Consider the following 15,487-nt stretch of genomic DNA (forward strand, 5'->3'; position numbering starts at 1 on the left):
AGACATCCCCCCCCCTCCTTGTTTAAAAGAAATGTAAATGAACGATTACATCTTCCACTTACAAAAATTATACAGCATAACCCCTTATTTACGTTACCGTTATTTACGTTTTCCCGTTATTTGAACCATTTTATTTCTGTCCCGTTTTAACCTCATTTGATGTAATGCTATAAATTCCCGTTGTTTACAACGCGCCTATTGCTTTACGCAGTTTACGCCGTTCATTCTGATAAAATTGCTTACTAACTTAATTAATCCTATTATTACAAAGTAATCTGATGTGTAAATCGTGTTTTAAAGACGTTTTTAAAAGTTATATACTTCATCTTTAATGTCTTGGGAGTCGTTTTATACCACTTATAAAAATGTAGGCAGCGCCAGTTTGGTTGTGTTGATTCCTGTATTACTGTATAGAGCGCGCGCGCGTAGTCGAAGATTGATATCCATAGCTCGCAGACTGCATGCACGCGCGCGCTCTGTCAGTTACCGAGTTAACCCGCCCGATCGTTATGCATATAGTTACAAATCACGTTCTTGTTACGGGTTTCTGTTTTTTTTACGTTGAATAAAATGGTTTTTATTGCATCACTCATTAATTAAAATTATTTGGCGTGGTTTCACAAAGTCTACTTTTTAAATAAACGTACTTTCCATGAATAGGTTTTGTTTTTATGGATTACTTTACAATTTTTTTTGCATAATAGTAGCACCCCCGGTCTCACCCCTAATTTTCAAACTTGATTTTAGAATAAAATGTGCGATGCTTAAGAGGGCGATAAAGGGCTTCATTTAGAGCTGTTTTAGTGGTCAATGCGACGGCAAGTAGAGGTCAAACCAGTTAATGCAGATGAATGAGATTTTTACACATCATTGAGGAAATGTATAATGAATGATCTCAGTTGTCAGAATGTGGTTATTGTTGTTATTAATAAGCAAAATTAATTAGTAAAAAGGTTTATATTAGCGCAAATTTGACAACTGGCAGAAAATAAAGTAAAAACTGAACAATTTACATGTAACATTCTTTTATAGTATATGATTTTTGGAAATAATTATCTTCATACAATTGCGAATTACTTGCACACGCGTAAGTCACTGCACATTTATGTTTGAGCCGAAAATTTGCCACTTCACTGTTTGGAGATAGGACACTTTCATTCCATCCCTTCAGCAAGACCTGAGCGCAGTAGATAATCCTCGCCATTAGAGTGGTCGGGTTCCGACTGTTATCTGCGCCTTGTTGAGTCTGGTTTTCGATAACACATGTCTTGTCAGGTTACTCTGCATTTCTCTTGTCATTGCATTCGCGTCCACCTCATTTACATTATTCTTAGAGCATTCTTTGCACATATATATTTTATAGTACCGTTTATTTACAAATATTTAACTGGATTGTGGATATACAATTAATAATTTTTAGTTGCTTTTAGGTTACTTGGCATACATCTTATTTTCAACCAAATAATAATAGTTGTATAAAAATTAAATGAACTAAATATACCGTGGGATATTACTTTGCAAGGCATTTATTGGGGGATAAGTTTTACAGAATTTGCAGTTCCAACACTTATAAGCACAGCAGAAAATACGTATAATTACACAAAACTGTAAATCTGATTTGTAAACAAAATACATAAGTTACAATAGTTTACCTCGCGGTTACATACAAATTGATAATATACATAAAAATATTACAAATTTTCAAAGCTATCATGTTGTTTCATTTCATTACGTAGCATATAAAAGTACTAGCTGCAGTACCCGGAGTTGCCCGGGCTAAACACATGGAGCTTTATTGTCTGCGAGTTAAAGCAAACTGGATAGCGCTATATGACAGTGTGTTGGACATAGAGAAATGTCACACAATTACTGTTTGTATGTTTATGACCTATGATTTTTTGTTTACCCATGGTGATCGGTTATTTATTATTAATTATTAATTATAAATTATTAAGACCATTAATCGAAATAAAAACTATCCTATCTCTCAAGTTGGAAAAAATTACACATAAATGCCAATTTTCATCGAAATCAATTGACTAGGTGAAGAGTTGACTGTAAACAAACACCAGGACACTGGATTTATATATATTAAGATCTCTTGTTTGTATCCCATTTAACACTAAAATGTATTTTATATATAATAATGTAATGTATCACATATATAACACATGTATATTTCATGAATAGTAGTTACTGAAGTAAAAAGGTTTTTCCTTTATTACAAAATAAAATACACAATATAAACTATTCATAACGTAATTTCTTCTTGCTTTTATCATTCTCAGATGTAGTTTTTGCAATTGGCGTACTTTCTTCAGTCTTTGTGCTTTCCTTTAACCTTAAATCAAGGTAAAAAAAAACACATGTTTTTATTAATAACACTGCCTGAAGCTATACACTGAAAACGACCCATGTATACTATAAATAATTTGTGTACTTACTTATTTTTCTCTCTCCAATTTGCTAGATTTTTACCTCTATTCCATTTTCTTCGCACAGACAAATGCAATTTACCACGAGCATTACCTTCTACAAAACGTGCGTTTGTTTTCGCCATTTATAAATGAACATCCATTCATATATCCCGAGCTAACACAGCGACAGCAAGGAAAACTAAATCCGACTGCCTCGCAGTGCCATCCCCCTTTCGGTCCTTATCGTGGGACTGAGAAGTGTCGCCTATCGCGAGCGACTCGGAGCAATATCGGTCTAATGCACAATATCAGGCGCACATGTTACGCTTCAAGCAGCTGGAATTTCTAGTAGCTATTTATCCCACTCTTAAGCGATAAAAAAAAGTAAATTTGTTATTTTTCTTTTGTACAACTTCCTTATGCTGTGATATTTTTATTAATATTTTTATCCTTGAAAGTCAAACATGCTAAGTGAGTTAAGCTGTGATACTTTTTATGGTCTTTCCTTTATTTACACTTTCCTGCTTTTTAAACTTTTTTACTTTGACCCCATGAAAAGTGGAAATAAGTTTTACTGTAAATAATGTGCGTAGCCATGTTCCACTTCATAAAATAACCAACTAAAACTGTCAATAACCAACCAAAACTGTCAAACGTTCAAACACACTAATGATTGCCAGTCTGTAAATGTACAAAATACAGTATATGTATGATTTTATGTTAGTGCTACAGACATATAATTTTAAATTTTTTTTTTAATTTTTGATTATCTGGTTGTGCTTCTTCAATATAGTCTCACTTTACTTTTAGTTATTTGATTTAAACTGTGAATTATGTAACAGGTTTTTCAAAGGTGGTATGTTAACAATTTTTAATGATCTATGTTATTTTAATAAATATTCTCAAATTCAATTCGAAAAAAATTTGAAACTCGTGAATTTTTTTGAAATTCGATTCAAATTTGATTCGAACTGAAAAATCACAATTCGCAGATGTCTAGTAATTTCCCTCATCCAAAATCATGATTTGAGTACACACACTCTGACTGGCAAATAACTGCTGGTGGTATACGGTTTGGTCACTCCTTGGCTATGAGTTGACTTTTAAATACAAATAAAAATCTCTGAAAAAAAAAATTTGCCCATTTGCCAATATTATTTTTTAGTAATTTCAAGACACCAACCTTAATTCCTGATGTGTTTTAACTGGTGGTTTCCCGGTGACGTGATGATTTTGATGCATGCTCCAGTGATGTTTACTGCCAGTGACAAACCGTGTCGACGACGCCTCTACTTACGGGTTTATCTCGATCTCGTTGCCGACAATATTCCGCTGCTCGAACTACTTGCAGCTCTTTGAAGTGTAGAATTCCTGTTGACTTGTAAACAGCACATGATGATAATATGTACTGTCCACAGCTAGTCGGTGTACATGAATGAATTTTGATGATTTTGTCAATAAGTGCACTTGATGATTTTTAAGCTTTCAGTTCTCAATACATTTCGAAATTCGTGCCTAGCACCATTTTGGGCAGCCAATGATAATACTCCAGACCTCTGGCTAGCTCATCGTTTGGTCTTAATTTCACATACATAGACAATGAAAAATTTTTTTGGTTGTTGAAAGTATTTTTAAATTTCAAAAAGGTTGTTACTTTCGATATAAATAATAATAGTACCTTGAACACAAAGGATTGTCACGGTTTTATATTTATTCGTTTCGACCAAAAAAACAAATACATATTGAAACTAAGAACTGGTAATTTAAAACATCTGCACTGAATCAAACACACATTTCCCATTCGAGGTTACAGAAGGTTGACAATCGTGTACTGTTTGCAAGTAAATCCCATGGCTGCTTAAAACTCACGGTACAAGTTTGACTCCGTCCTTGAAACAATGACGAAATTACTAATTCATTGTTTCAGGCTGCTACCCTGCTACCGTCAACAGTGGCTAAAATATCTAATTAAAAGTTCCTAAAATACAAAAAAGAAGGTTAAATATAGAAGGTAGAGCTCTAACCAATGTCACAAAATTTTCTCTCTACTACATTCTGTGTTCAATCTGAGCTACCGTCCAACACACAACGTTTTGATACCTCGTACAGACTCTGACTGCCTCTATGGCCGCTCTTTGTCCTCCAAGAGGATGCTCATGTGAAATTTTTTTGTACCTGTCACAAAAAAAATAAAACAATATCAGCCACTGGCGCATGACATGAGCACTTCGACTAAATCACGAGTCTTTCCCACACTTACAGGACTCTTGTCTGTTTATAATTCTTATATGACTGGCAAACTATTGCATTGACCAGTTTTCAAACAAATAACCATAGCAAAAAAAATGCAAAATAAAATTACGTGAATACACATTAAAATGAACCAACCAGTGCAATAAAGGTAACAGCGATTTTAAACAACTTGGTGAAATGAAAGTTAAAAATATTTTACAAAATTAACTAAATAATTTATAATCACAAAACATGTTGCAATGGCCCAAATACTTCTCAGAAGAATAAATACATACATGATATAAGAAAACCTCACCAAGTTCTGAATATGATCAGACAACAAAACAAATTGTTAATCGAACTGTTTAGAAAGTGGGGAGGGTGTAGCCTGGGTAGTTACACTAGTATTTCTTGTTAAGCCTGATTCTGGGACAATACTGTCAGTTTCACCAGCTGTGCTCTTTTGTAAGAAGTTAAGTCCTGCCTAGTTTCTGCTGGTTAAAGATATGTTATTTCTAAAACCTTCTCATTTGGCATATGAATGATTAGACAATACACATCAGAGATAAGTTATTTTAAACCTACAACAACTAAATATTAGTTAAATTATATAAATTTATAGCAAGCAACTCTTCCATGTGCAACTGCTTGCTTTTCTGTAATTTTTCATTTTTTGAAATGTTTTTTGTTTCCAGACTAAAGCATGTGACTTAAAATCTGATCTGGCCTTGAAACTGAAACGGCTCATCTTGTTGGACCTGAAGGACAAGAATTTGTATCCAAATGACCCAGTGAAGAAAGAAGAAATTTATAACAAATACAAAATATACCTTGAACAAGTGAGTCCACTTATTAGACTGTAAATAATACTGTTGCATTGCAAAACATGTTTATCTAACTTCTAAGGTATAAAGTCTTATTTGTCTTGGCAGTGCATTAATATATATTTAGTGTTAACCCAAAAGACAAGGACTCTTGAGATTCCATTGGACACTAGCAAGGAGTTGGCAGGTTTTGGTTTCAGTCACTGATCACCTCTTAGTGCTATTTGGCGTGAGGGTTTCCCCTCTCTTGGGCATCCATCCCTCCCTCCCTTATTCACCCTCTTGACTCTGCTACCCTCTTACCCCCACCTCTGGGCTCCAGGCCTGATTCCTAGAATAAAGAGGTGTGTGACATCAGCCAGAGGTCCTGGCCTCCCTGGAACGCAAGACTCATGCTGAGCTGGCACACATGTTTCTTGCTGTCTATAGCTGGCGAGATGTCAGTTCTTGCAGCGATTACGTACAGAACATTAAGTTAACTTTCTGCATCGCTGTTGTGTTACAATATGTAAAGGAAACTATGATAATGGGTCCCTAAAAAAGATCAATGAAGAAAACTATGGTTGCACAAAATTTCTCCTTCTGATTTAGATTCATCACATTCTTCCAGATTGAGTTATTTTTTTAAGAAAAATAGTAAATAGTTACGTATTTAGTGGAAACTATAATCAAAGCCATTGTTTCTTTGGTTATCTTCGAAACATTAAACACATGTTCATTCGTTCTTATTTTGCACGTTTTTCATTTCTCAGTTGTTTACAAAGAGTTTTAGTTATTAACGTCAATCTGTCAATTTTTCATTTATGTATATTTTATTCAACTTCTTTGTCTTTTAAAATAATTTATAGCAACAAAATACGCTTCCCAAAGTAAAAGCAGTGACATTCTGAGACAAACCAAACAATAAAATAAAATCACATAGTAAGGTAGCTTATATTACCTAGAATTACATGAAATCCCAACTGGGTTTAAAAAATTGTGCTGTGTTTGTATCGATCCCTTGGGACACATGCTGGGCCAGGCCGGTGGTTGTGTGATCAGCCGGAAGTGGGTGTAAAGGTGTAGTACACCATGGCTCCTGGAACATCGTGGTGGGATAGTTACAGGCTTTAGAAAGAACATTTCCCATGAGAAGTGGTATAAAGTAGGGTTCTGCGAATATTCGAAATTTCCGAATTCGAGTTCGAATTTTTTGATATTCGATTCGTCAATTTGAATCAAATTCATTTTACAATAATTCGACTTGCAAAATCTGGCCCGGATACATTAATATAAGACATTCCCCTCCCCCATTTTTAAAAAAAATGTAAATGGACAATTACATCTTCCACTTACAAAAAATTATACAGCGAAACTCCTTATTTACGTTACTGTTATTTACGTTTTCACGTTATTTGAACCATTTTATTTCTGTCCCGTTTTAACCTCATTTGATGTAATGCAATAAATTCCCTTTGTTTACAACGCGCCTATTGCTTTACGCAGTATACACCGTTGGTTCTGATAAAACTGCCTAATAAATTAATTAATCCTATTACAACGTAATCTGATGTGTAAATCGTGTTTTAAAGACTTTTTAAAAGTTATAAACTTCATCTTTAACGTCTCGGGAGTCGCTTTATTCCGCTTATAAAAACGTAAGCAGCGCCAGTTTGGTTGTGTTGATTCCTGTATTACTGTATAGAGTGCGCGCACGTAGTTGAAAATTGATATCGATAGCTCGCAGACTGCATGCACGCGCGCGCTCTGTCAGGAACCGAGTTAACCCGCACAATTGTTATGCGTTTACATAGTTACAAATCACGTTCTTGTTACAGGTTTCTTTTTGTTTTTACGTTGAATAAAATGGTTTTATTGCATCACTCATTAATTTAAATTATTTGGCGTTCTTTCACAAAGTCTACTTTTTAAATAAACGTACTTTCCATGAATAGGTTTTGTTTTTATGGATTACTTTACAGTTTGTTTTTTGCATAAGAGTATTCTCCGTTCACTCTTACCTGAGTTTTGGAATAAACAAAGCCTCTTGTAAACAAACATTTTTATTGGCTGCCGGCCGCCGCGCACATTATTCGTGCGCAAGAAATAATACCTTGGTTACGTACCATTTGTAAGTATTTTTACACTGCCTTTTTTATAACAATTTTTGTTATATAGCATTATAGCTTTTCACCATTAATATCCAATACAGTTTAATGTGTCAGCAAGTATTTACTTACAATTATGTTAGCAGATGCCGTATTTGGGGTACAGTTGATGCCCAGCGCAACAGTTGTATTTTGGATTCGCACGCGCACGGTTTGTTATGGCTGACGCCGGACCGAGTTTTGTAAAGCACAGAACGGGAACGCCTTTGAAAAATGCACAGAAAACTATTGTGTTGAATGTTTTTAAAAATTTTCAGACAAATATCCGGATTGTCGTGTGAACGATATCGCGAGTTTAACTGCGTAATTTTCGAGTGTTTCGAAGAGCAGTGTGCTTCTTGCAAGGAAAGAATTACAAGACACTGGGACATTAACAACTCTCGGGAAGAAAAGGAAACTTGAGTATCCTGTTATCAAAACTTGTGATGATTTTGTGAAGACGGCTATTAGGCGTAAAGTGCAGTTTTTTTCTTCGCAGATGAACCACCTACGCTGAACAAAGTGCTACGGTGCTTCCTGTTATATTACTTATCCGTTATTTTATTAGCACCGACTGTACTGAAGTGTGTGTGTTACAACTAGTGCTTGGCGCGCAAGACGAATTCAGCCTATCACTTGCTGCTGCGGCGCAGTGATACGACGGTGTTTGTTTATTTCAAAACTCAGCTAAGAGTGAACCCACGGTCTCACCCCTAATTATAAACTTGATTTTAGGATAAAATGTGCAATACTTAAGCGATAAAAACGGTAAATTTGTTATTTTTCTTTTGTACCACTTCCTTATGCTGTGATATTTTTATTAATATTTTTATCCTTGAAAGTCAAACATGCTAAATAAGGTGGCAAGTGAGAGAGTTTTCTCTACAGCAGGCAACAAGTTACCAGCCGCAAAGAATTCTTGTTGCCGCACCATGTCGATGAACTCACCTTTCTCCATGACAATTTGAAATGATTTGCGAAGTGATTTATGCTAGTGCTACAGACATATAATTTTAAATTTTTTTTTTTTTAAATTTTTGAGAATCTGGTTGTGCTTCTTCGATATAGTCTCACTTTAATTTTAGTTACTTGATTTAAACTGTGAATTATGTGACAAGTTTTTCAAAAGTGGTATGTTAAAAAATTTTAATGATCTATTTTATTTTAATAAATATTCTCAAATTCGATTCAAAAAAATTTCGAAACTCGTGAATTTTTTTGAAATTCGATTCAAATTCGATTCGAACTGAAAAATCACAATTCGCAGATGTCTAGTATAAAGTGAATGCATAGCCTCTCATGCCCATGTCCACCCCACGCTGTGGTGGAGAAAGCGACCTTTGCCTGGAAGGCAGGTCTGCTGGACACCATGGCAAAATGTGCTTTTGTGTTTTATATTTTCCCCCCACTGTAAACAGAAATTACCTGACTGTCAGCAGTTTTTGACTGGCTTATTTTATTTATGACTTTATTCCCACAAGCAAGTCCACCTGACTTAAGTGAGGCGAGGTCCAAAAGTATTACTGCATACACACCAAGTTGGTCAGGCACAGCTCTGCATTTGCCCTTAGCTTATTTTTTACATGTGTGTTGCACTTATTTGCTTTATCATGATATTATCTTAGTCCCAAGATTAAGTATTATTTATTGAGAAAAATTTTATTGTATAAAATATTGTTTACGTTATCTGTAAGAAGCAACAGAATACTTACTTAATGTACGTTTCACCACATTTTAGCTTAATTGGTGTCAAAATGATGTTTTGGAAATAAGGAAATGTAAAATATTCTTTGCTATAGTAAAATTGTTTAATATAAGTTGATCATATGCTAGTATAAAATTGTTTGAATGTCATGTGACTGTAATGAAATTAATCAAAATTTGAACTACTAAATCATTTACTTTCTTGCAACAGTCTACTAGAAATGGATCTGTGCTAGCCACCAACAAAATTTTATCACAGCTCTATGTTTATTCTTTCTTTGGCATCAAGAGAGGTCTAAAGTATCAATATTTATTGATGTTCTATTTTTAATTAACTAATGTTTCACTAAATGCTTTATTAGGCCATCATATGTATGGCATTCGTATTTAATGGTGGGCTTATCTGTTACTTTTGAGTATCAGTTAATTTGGTTCCACAGTGAAATATAGGTTCCAGTGAAATTTAACGGTGAAAAACAGTGAACAGTGAAATAACTATCTACAGTAGAATCTCGTTATAGCGAGCACGGTAATAGCGAGAACACGGCTATAACGAGGTATTTTTGAGGAATTTACGCCGTGATTGCTTGTAGCGCGCTTTTGTTATTTGTCTGCTTTATCTCCACCCCTCTCGCTCGCCACTAGACATCTTGCCGTTGACGCGTCACATTCTTCAGCCGTGCAGTCGCCACCTAAGTGCGTGGCTTAAAAATAGAATCCCATTCTTTCTTTCTTTTATCAAACTTCCGTTAGTTATCTGTGCCGTGTGTAGACAAAGTTTGAGATTGGAATAGAAACAACGTAAGCGTAAGAAAGTATTTTTTTAAAAATTAGAAATATGTATGTTTTTGTTTTTATAATCGCGTATTTTCACGTTTTTTTTTTTGTTATCTTAAAAGAGATAATATTAAAAAGCCGCTCTAATGAGATTTGTTTCTTGGTTAACAGAAACTATTAATTATCAAATATTAATTGTTTATATTCTATTTATTATTATTTACGCGACGTCATACTGTACGCGTACGCAATACGACTGGATTCGTTGCTGCAACATAACATAGCATGTTATGCGGTATCAGAAGTAACGAGTAACGTAACGATAGTAACGAGTACTAATTGTTATAGTAACGAATACATACGGTTACGCATTTTTTCGTTACTTTTACACCTCTAGTCGGCACTACCGTATTTATTTCCGAATCGCTAGGGCAGTTTTCTCGTAACTTTTATTCGGTCAGTTGTTGGGGTATCTGTCCGAGAAAGGGGTGGTGATGGTTTGAGTTTAATCCCAAATTTATTTTCTAAAAAAGTTGACAGGTTTCTTTAAATGAAAAGTATAGTTTTCCAGCGACTATTACGTTTGAGGCGTACGTGCGTTGCCGCAGCAGCACTCCTGCTTTTATGTAAGGAATTAAATCGTCGCGCTACACTAGCACCACCTGTTTTTAACATCCCGAACCCACATGGCCGCCAGCAGACAGCCCGCGTCGACAATAGATAGCAGGACAATGCTGCGTCGGCCGCTTGCTGAGATGCTATACTTACGTGGCTTGGTAGGGTATTCTGGTTATTTTTACGTAATCTGTGATCGCATCCGTACTTATGAGGTATCGTTTTAAAGAGAATTCACACATCTGCTCACAGAAATTAAGATTTCGTTAATATAACCTTGACGTCGACCCAAGTGCCTACCTAGCTCCCTACAGGCCGTTATGACGAGGCAACGCCTCTCCTGCCAGTTAGGCATAATGATATACCAGTGTGTGTTGTTTTTTTTTTCAGCGGACTGTAATCTTTTATATTTTTGAAGGGTATTGTTGTGTTTGTACACCGGGCGACTGAGGTCCCGCCCTGCCTGCGAAACGTCATGTGCTCCGTGGGAGACGTCGAGGGGAGGGAGAGACGCGCCGGGAGGGGAAGCGCCGCGCGCGGAGCGCTCAGTCGAGTCAGTCGCGAGGGAGACACGGTCGCGAGTAGTCGCACAGTCGCTGGGCAGACGGCCCCGAGGAGTAGTCGCGGAGTAGTCGCTGGGCAGACGGCCCCGAGGAGTAGTCGCGGAGTAGTCGCTGGGCAGACGGTCCCGAGGAGTAGTCGCGGAGTAGTCGCTGGGCAGACGGCCCCGAGGAGTAGTCGCGGAGTAGTCGCTGGGCAGACGGTCCCGAGGAGTAGTCGCGGAGTAGTCGCTGGGCAGACGGTCCCGAGGAGTAGTCGCGGAGTAGTCGCTGGGCAGACGGCCCCGAGGAGTAGTCGCGGAGTAGTCGCTGGGCAGGCGGCCCCGAGGAGTAGTCGCGGAGTAGTCGCTGGGCAGACGGCCCCGAGGAGTAGTCGCGGAGTAGTCGCTGGGCAGACGGCCCCGAGGAGTAGTCGCGGAGTAGTCGCTGGGCAGACGGCCCCGAGGAGTAGTCGCGGAGTAGTCGCTGGGCAGACGGCCCCGAGGAGTAGTCGCGGAGTAGTCGCTGGGCAGACGGCCCCGAGGAGTAGTCGCGGAGTAGTCGCTGGGCAGACGGCCCCGAGGAGTAGTCGCGGAGTAGTCGCTGGGCAGACGGTCCCGAGGAGTAGTCGCGGAGTAGTCGCTGGGCAGACGGCCCCGAGGAGTAGTCGCGGAGTAGTCGCTGGGCAGACGGCCCCGAGGAGTAGTCGCGGAGTAGTCGCTGGGCAGACGGCCCCGAGGAGTAGTCGCGGAGTAGTCGCTGGGCAGACGGCCCCGAGGAGTAGTCGCGGAGTAGTCGCTGGGCAGACGGTCCCGAGGAGTAGTCGCGGAGTAGTCGCTGGGCAGACGGTCCCGAGGAGTAGTCGCGGAGTAGTCGCTGGGCAGACGGCCCCGAGGAGTAGTCGCGGAGTAGTCGCTGGGCAGGCGGCCCCGAGGAGTAGTCGCGGAGTAGTCGCTGGGCAGACGGCCCCGAGGAGTAGTCGCGGAGTAGTCGCTGGGCAGACGGCCCCGAGGAGTAGTCGCGGAGTAGTCGCTGGGCAGACGGCCCCGAGGAGTAGTCGCGGAGTAGTCGCTGGGCAGACGGTCCCGAGGAGTAGTCGCGGAGTAGTCGCTGGGCAGACGGCCCCGAGGAGTAGTCGCGGAGTAGTCGCTGGGCAGACGGCCCCGAGGAGTAGTCGCGGAGTAGTCGCTGGGCAGACGGCCCCGAGGAGTAGTCGCGGAGTAGTCGCTGGGCAGACGGCCCCGAGGAGTAGTCGCGGAGTAGTCGCTGGGCAGACGGTCCCGAGGAGTAGTCGCGGAGTAGTCGCTGGGCAGACGGTCCCGAGGAGTAGTCGCGGAGTAGTCGCTGGGCAGACGGCCCCGAGGAGTAGTCGCGGAGTAGTCGCTGGGCAGGCGGCCCCGAGGAGTAGTCGCGGAGTAGTCGCTGGGCAGACGGCCCCGAGGAGTAGTCGCGGAGTAGTCGCTGGGCAGACGGCCCCGAGGAGTAGTCGCGGAGTAGTCGCTGGGCAGACGGCCCCGAGGAGTAGTCGCGGAGTAGTCGCTGGGCAGACGGCCCCGAGGAGTAGTCGCGGAGTAGTCGCTGGGCAGACGGCCCCGAGGAGTAGTCGCGGAGTAGTCGCTGGGCAGACGGCCCCGAGGAGTAGTCGCGGAGTAGTCGCTGGGCAGACGGTCCCGAGGAGTAGTCGCGGAGTAGTCGCTGGGCAGACGGTCCCGAGGAGTAGTCGCGGAGTAGTCGCTGGGCAGACGGTCCCGAGGAGTAGTCGCGGAGTAGTCGCTGGGCAGACGGTCCCGAGGAGTAGTCGCGGAGTAGTCGCTGGGCAGACGGCCCCGAGGAGTAGTCGCGGAGTAGTCGCTGGGCAGACGGTCCCGAGGAGTAGTCGCGGAGTAGTCGCTGGGCAGACGGTCCCGAGGAGTAGTCGCGGAGTAGTCGCTGGGCAGACGGCCCCGAGGAGTAGTCGCGGAGTAGTCGCTGGGCAGACGGCCCCGAGGAGTAGTCGCGGAGTAGTCGCTGGGCAGACGGTCCCGAGGAGTAGTCGCGGAGTAGTCGCTGGGCAGACGGCCCCGAGGAGTAGTCGCGGAGTAGTCGCTGGGCAGACGGTCCCGAGCAGTAGTCGCGGAGTAGTCGCTGGGCAGACGGTCCCGAGGAGTAGTCGCGGAGTAGTCGCTGGGCAGACGGCCCCGAGGAGTAGTCGCGGAGTAGTCGCTGGGCAGACGGCCCCGAGGAGTAGTCGCGGAGTAGTCGCTGGGCAGACGGCCCCGAGGAGTAGTCGCGGAGTAGTCGCTGGGCAGACGGCCCCGAGGAGTAGTCGCGGAGTAGTCGCTGGGCAGACGGTCCCGAGGAGTAGTCGCGGAGTAGTCGCTGGGCAGACGGTCCCGAGGAGTAGTCGCGGAGTAGTCGCTGGGCAGACGGTCCCGAGGAGTAGTCGCGGAGTAGTCGCTGGGCAGACGGTCCCGAGGAGTAGTCGCGGAGTAGTCGCTGGGCAGACGGCCCCGAGGAGTAGTCGCGGAGTAGTCGCTGGGCAGACGGTCCCGAGGAGTAGTCGCGGAGTAGTCGCTGGGCAGACGGCCCCGAGGAGTAGTCGCGGAGTAGTCGCTGGGCAGACGGCCCCGAGGAGTAGTCGCGGAGTAGTCGCTGGGCAGACGGCCCCGAGGAGTAGTCGCGGAGTAGTCGCTGGGCAGACGGCCCCGAGGAGTAGTCGCGGAGTAGTCGCTGGGCAGACGGTCCCGAGGAGTAGTCGCGGAGTAGTCGCTGGGCAGACGGTCCCGAGGAGTAGTCGCGGAGTAGTCGCTGGGCAGACGGCCCCGAGGAGTAGTCGCGGAGTAGTCGCTGGGCAGGCGGTCCCGAGGAGTAGTCGCGGAGTAGTCGCTGGGCAGACGGCCCCGAGGAGTAGTCGCGGAGTAGTCGCTGGGCAGACGGTCCCGAGGAGTAGTCGCGGAGTAGTCGCTGGGCAGACGGCCCCGAGGAGTAGTCGCGGAGTAGTCGCTGGGCAGACGGCCCCGAGGAGTAGTCGCGGAGTAGTCGCTGGGCAGACGGCCCCGAGGAGTAGTCGCGGAGTAGTCGCTGGGCAGGCGGCCCCGAGGAGTAGTCGCGGAGAGTCGCGTGAATCGCGGGAGATTCTCGTGGCGCGGTTGCCTAACAAGCGGTCACGATTGAGACGCGGGAGAAGGCTTGCAACCTACAGAGACTTAAAACCTATCCTGAACATCGGGACGTTAATAGTTATCGTGTCAGTGCCAGCGTCGCACGGACCTTCGGTGCGGTACGGAACGGCGTGGCACAGCCCACGGAGCCGGGCTTCACCCCAGACGGACGCAGGCAGGAACGGGGCCAGCCCCAAGTATTCCGTGTTAGTGGGCTAATAAATCATGAGTCGATCGTTGAATTTGGTATTAGTCATTTCGGGCACCAGGTTGACGTTCCCCGGAGGCCACGAGGCCTGAACCCCCTCTACCACGAGCAGCCGGGCAGCTGCACTTTTCCTGGGGAAAAACCTGGGCGACGACAAGTGGCGCTCAACTTGTGTGGCTACGAACTTTACACAGGGCAACGAACAGTAGTGAGTAATTTCAGTGACGTGCAGAGTCGTAGGACGGGCCGTGAAAGTACGCAGGGAAGCAAGAGGCACGGGGAGCGGAAGCAGGCGCGCCAGTGCGGCGCGACAGCGGGCGAAAGCACGTCGCGTCTCACGCCGGGATCAGATCGCGCGGCGAGATAGCGAGCTGCGGACGATAGCACGTCGCGTCTCACGCAGGGATCTGATCGCGCGGTGAGATAGCGAGCTGCGAGTGAAGTGTCGCACGGCGGTGTTGAGTGTCGGCGCGTATTCGCTTACAAAGCTTATCGCGCGAGCGATAATGGACGGGCCTGCCGGTTCAGCCGGGTCGGAGGGACGCAGTGGCGGCATGGACTCCGACGCAACAAAGATGGAAGGGGGAGATAGGTGCGCGTGGTGCGGGCTAGTTTTTACCGCGAAACTGGGCGGCGTAAAAACGGAGGACAGTGAAGTGTGCACCTGTCCGTGGAACAAGACAGGGAATCCGGGAGTGACGCGGGAGAGTGACGGACAGAATCACGGACATTCACCTATAGTGATGCGAGTGACAGAGGTCGCAGTCGTGTTGCCGGAGTTTTCGGGAGAATTACACGAATGTCCGCGGGCCTTCCTAGCCGCATGCCGGGACAGATTGGCGAGTGTGCCGAGGGACAGTTGGGTGCCCAAGGTCAGCGGGCAGCTACGGGGCCGTGCACGAACC

General features: G+C 43.9%; 1 protein-coding gene across 2 annotated transcripts in view; it reads left to right on the forward strand.

Moving 5' to 3' along the window:
- LOC134531613 (large ribosomal subunit protein bL28m) overlaps positions 1–15,487 on the forward strand; it is a 63,192-nt gene that overhangs the window by 24,617 nt on the left and 23,088 nt on the right. For both annotated transcript variants that reach the window (XM_063367364.1, XM_063367365.1), the window contains exon 4: positions 5,345–5,488. In XM_063367364.1, coding sequence (XP_063223434.1) covers positions 5,345–5,488 — 144 coding nt within the window. The remainder of the gene's footprint in view (positions 1–5,344; positions 5,489–15,487) is intronic.

This window comes from Bacillus rossius, chromosome 5 (genome assembly GCF_032445375.1).
Source record: "Bacillus rossius redtenbacheri isolate Brsri chromosome 5, Brsri_v3, whole genome shotgun sequence".
Lineage (NCBI taxonomy): Eukaryota > Metazoa > Arthropoda > Insecta > Phasmatodea > Bacillidae > Bacillus > Bacillus rossius.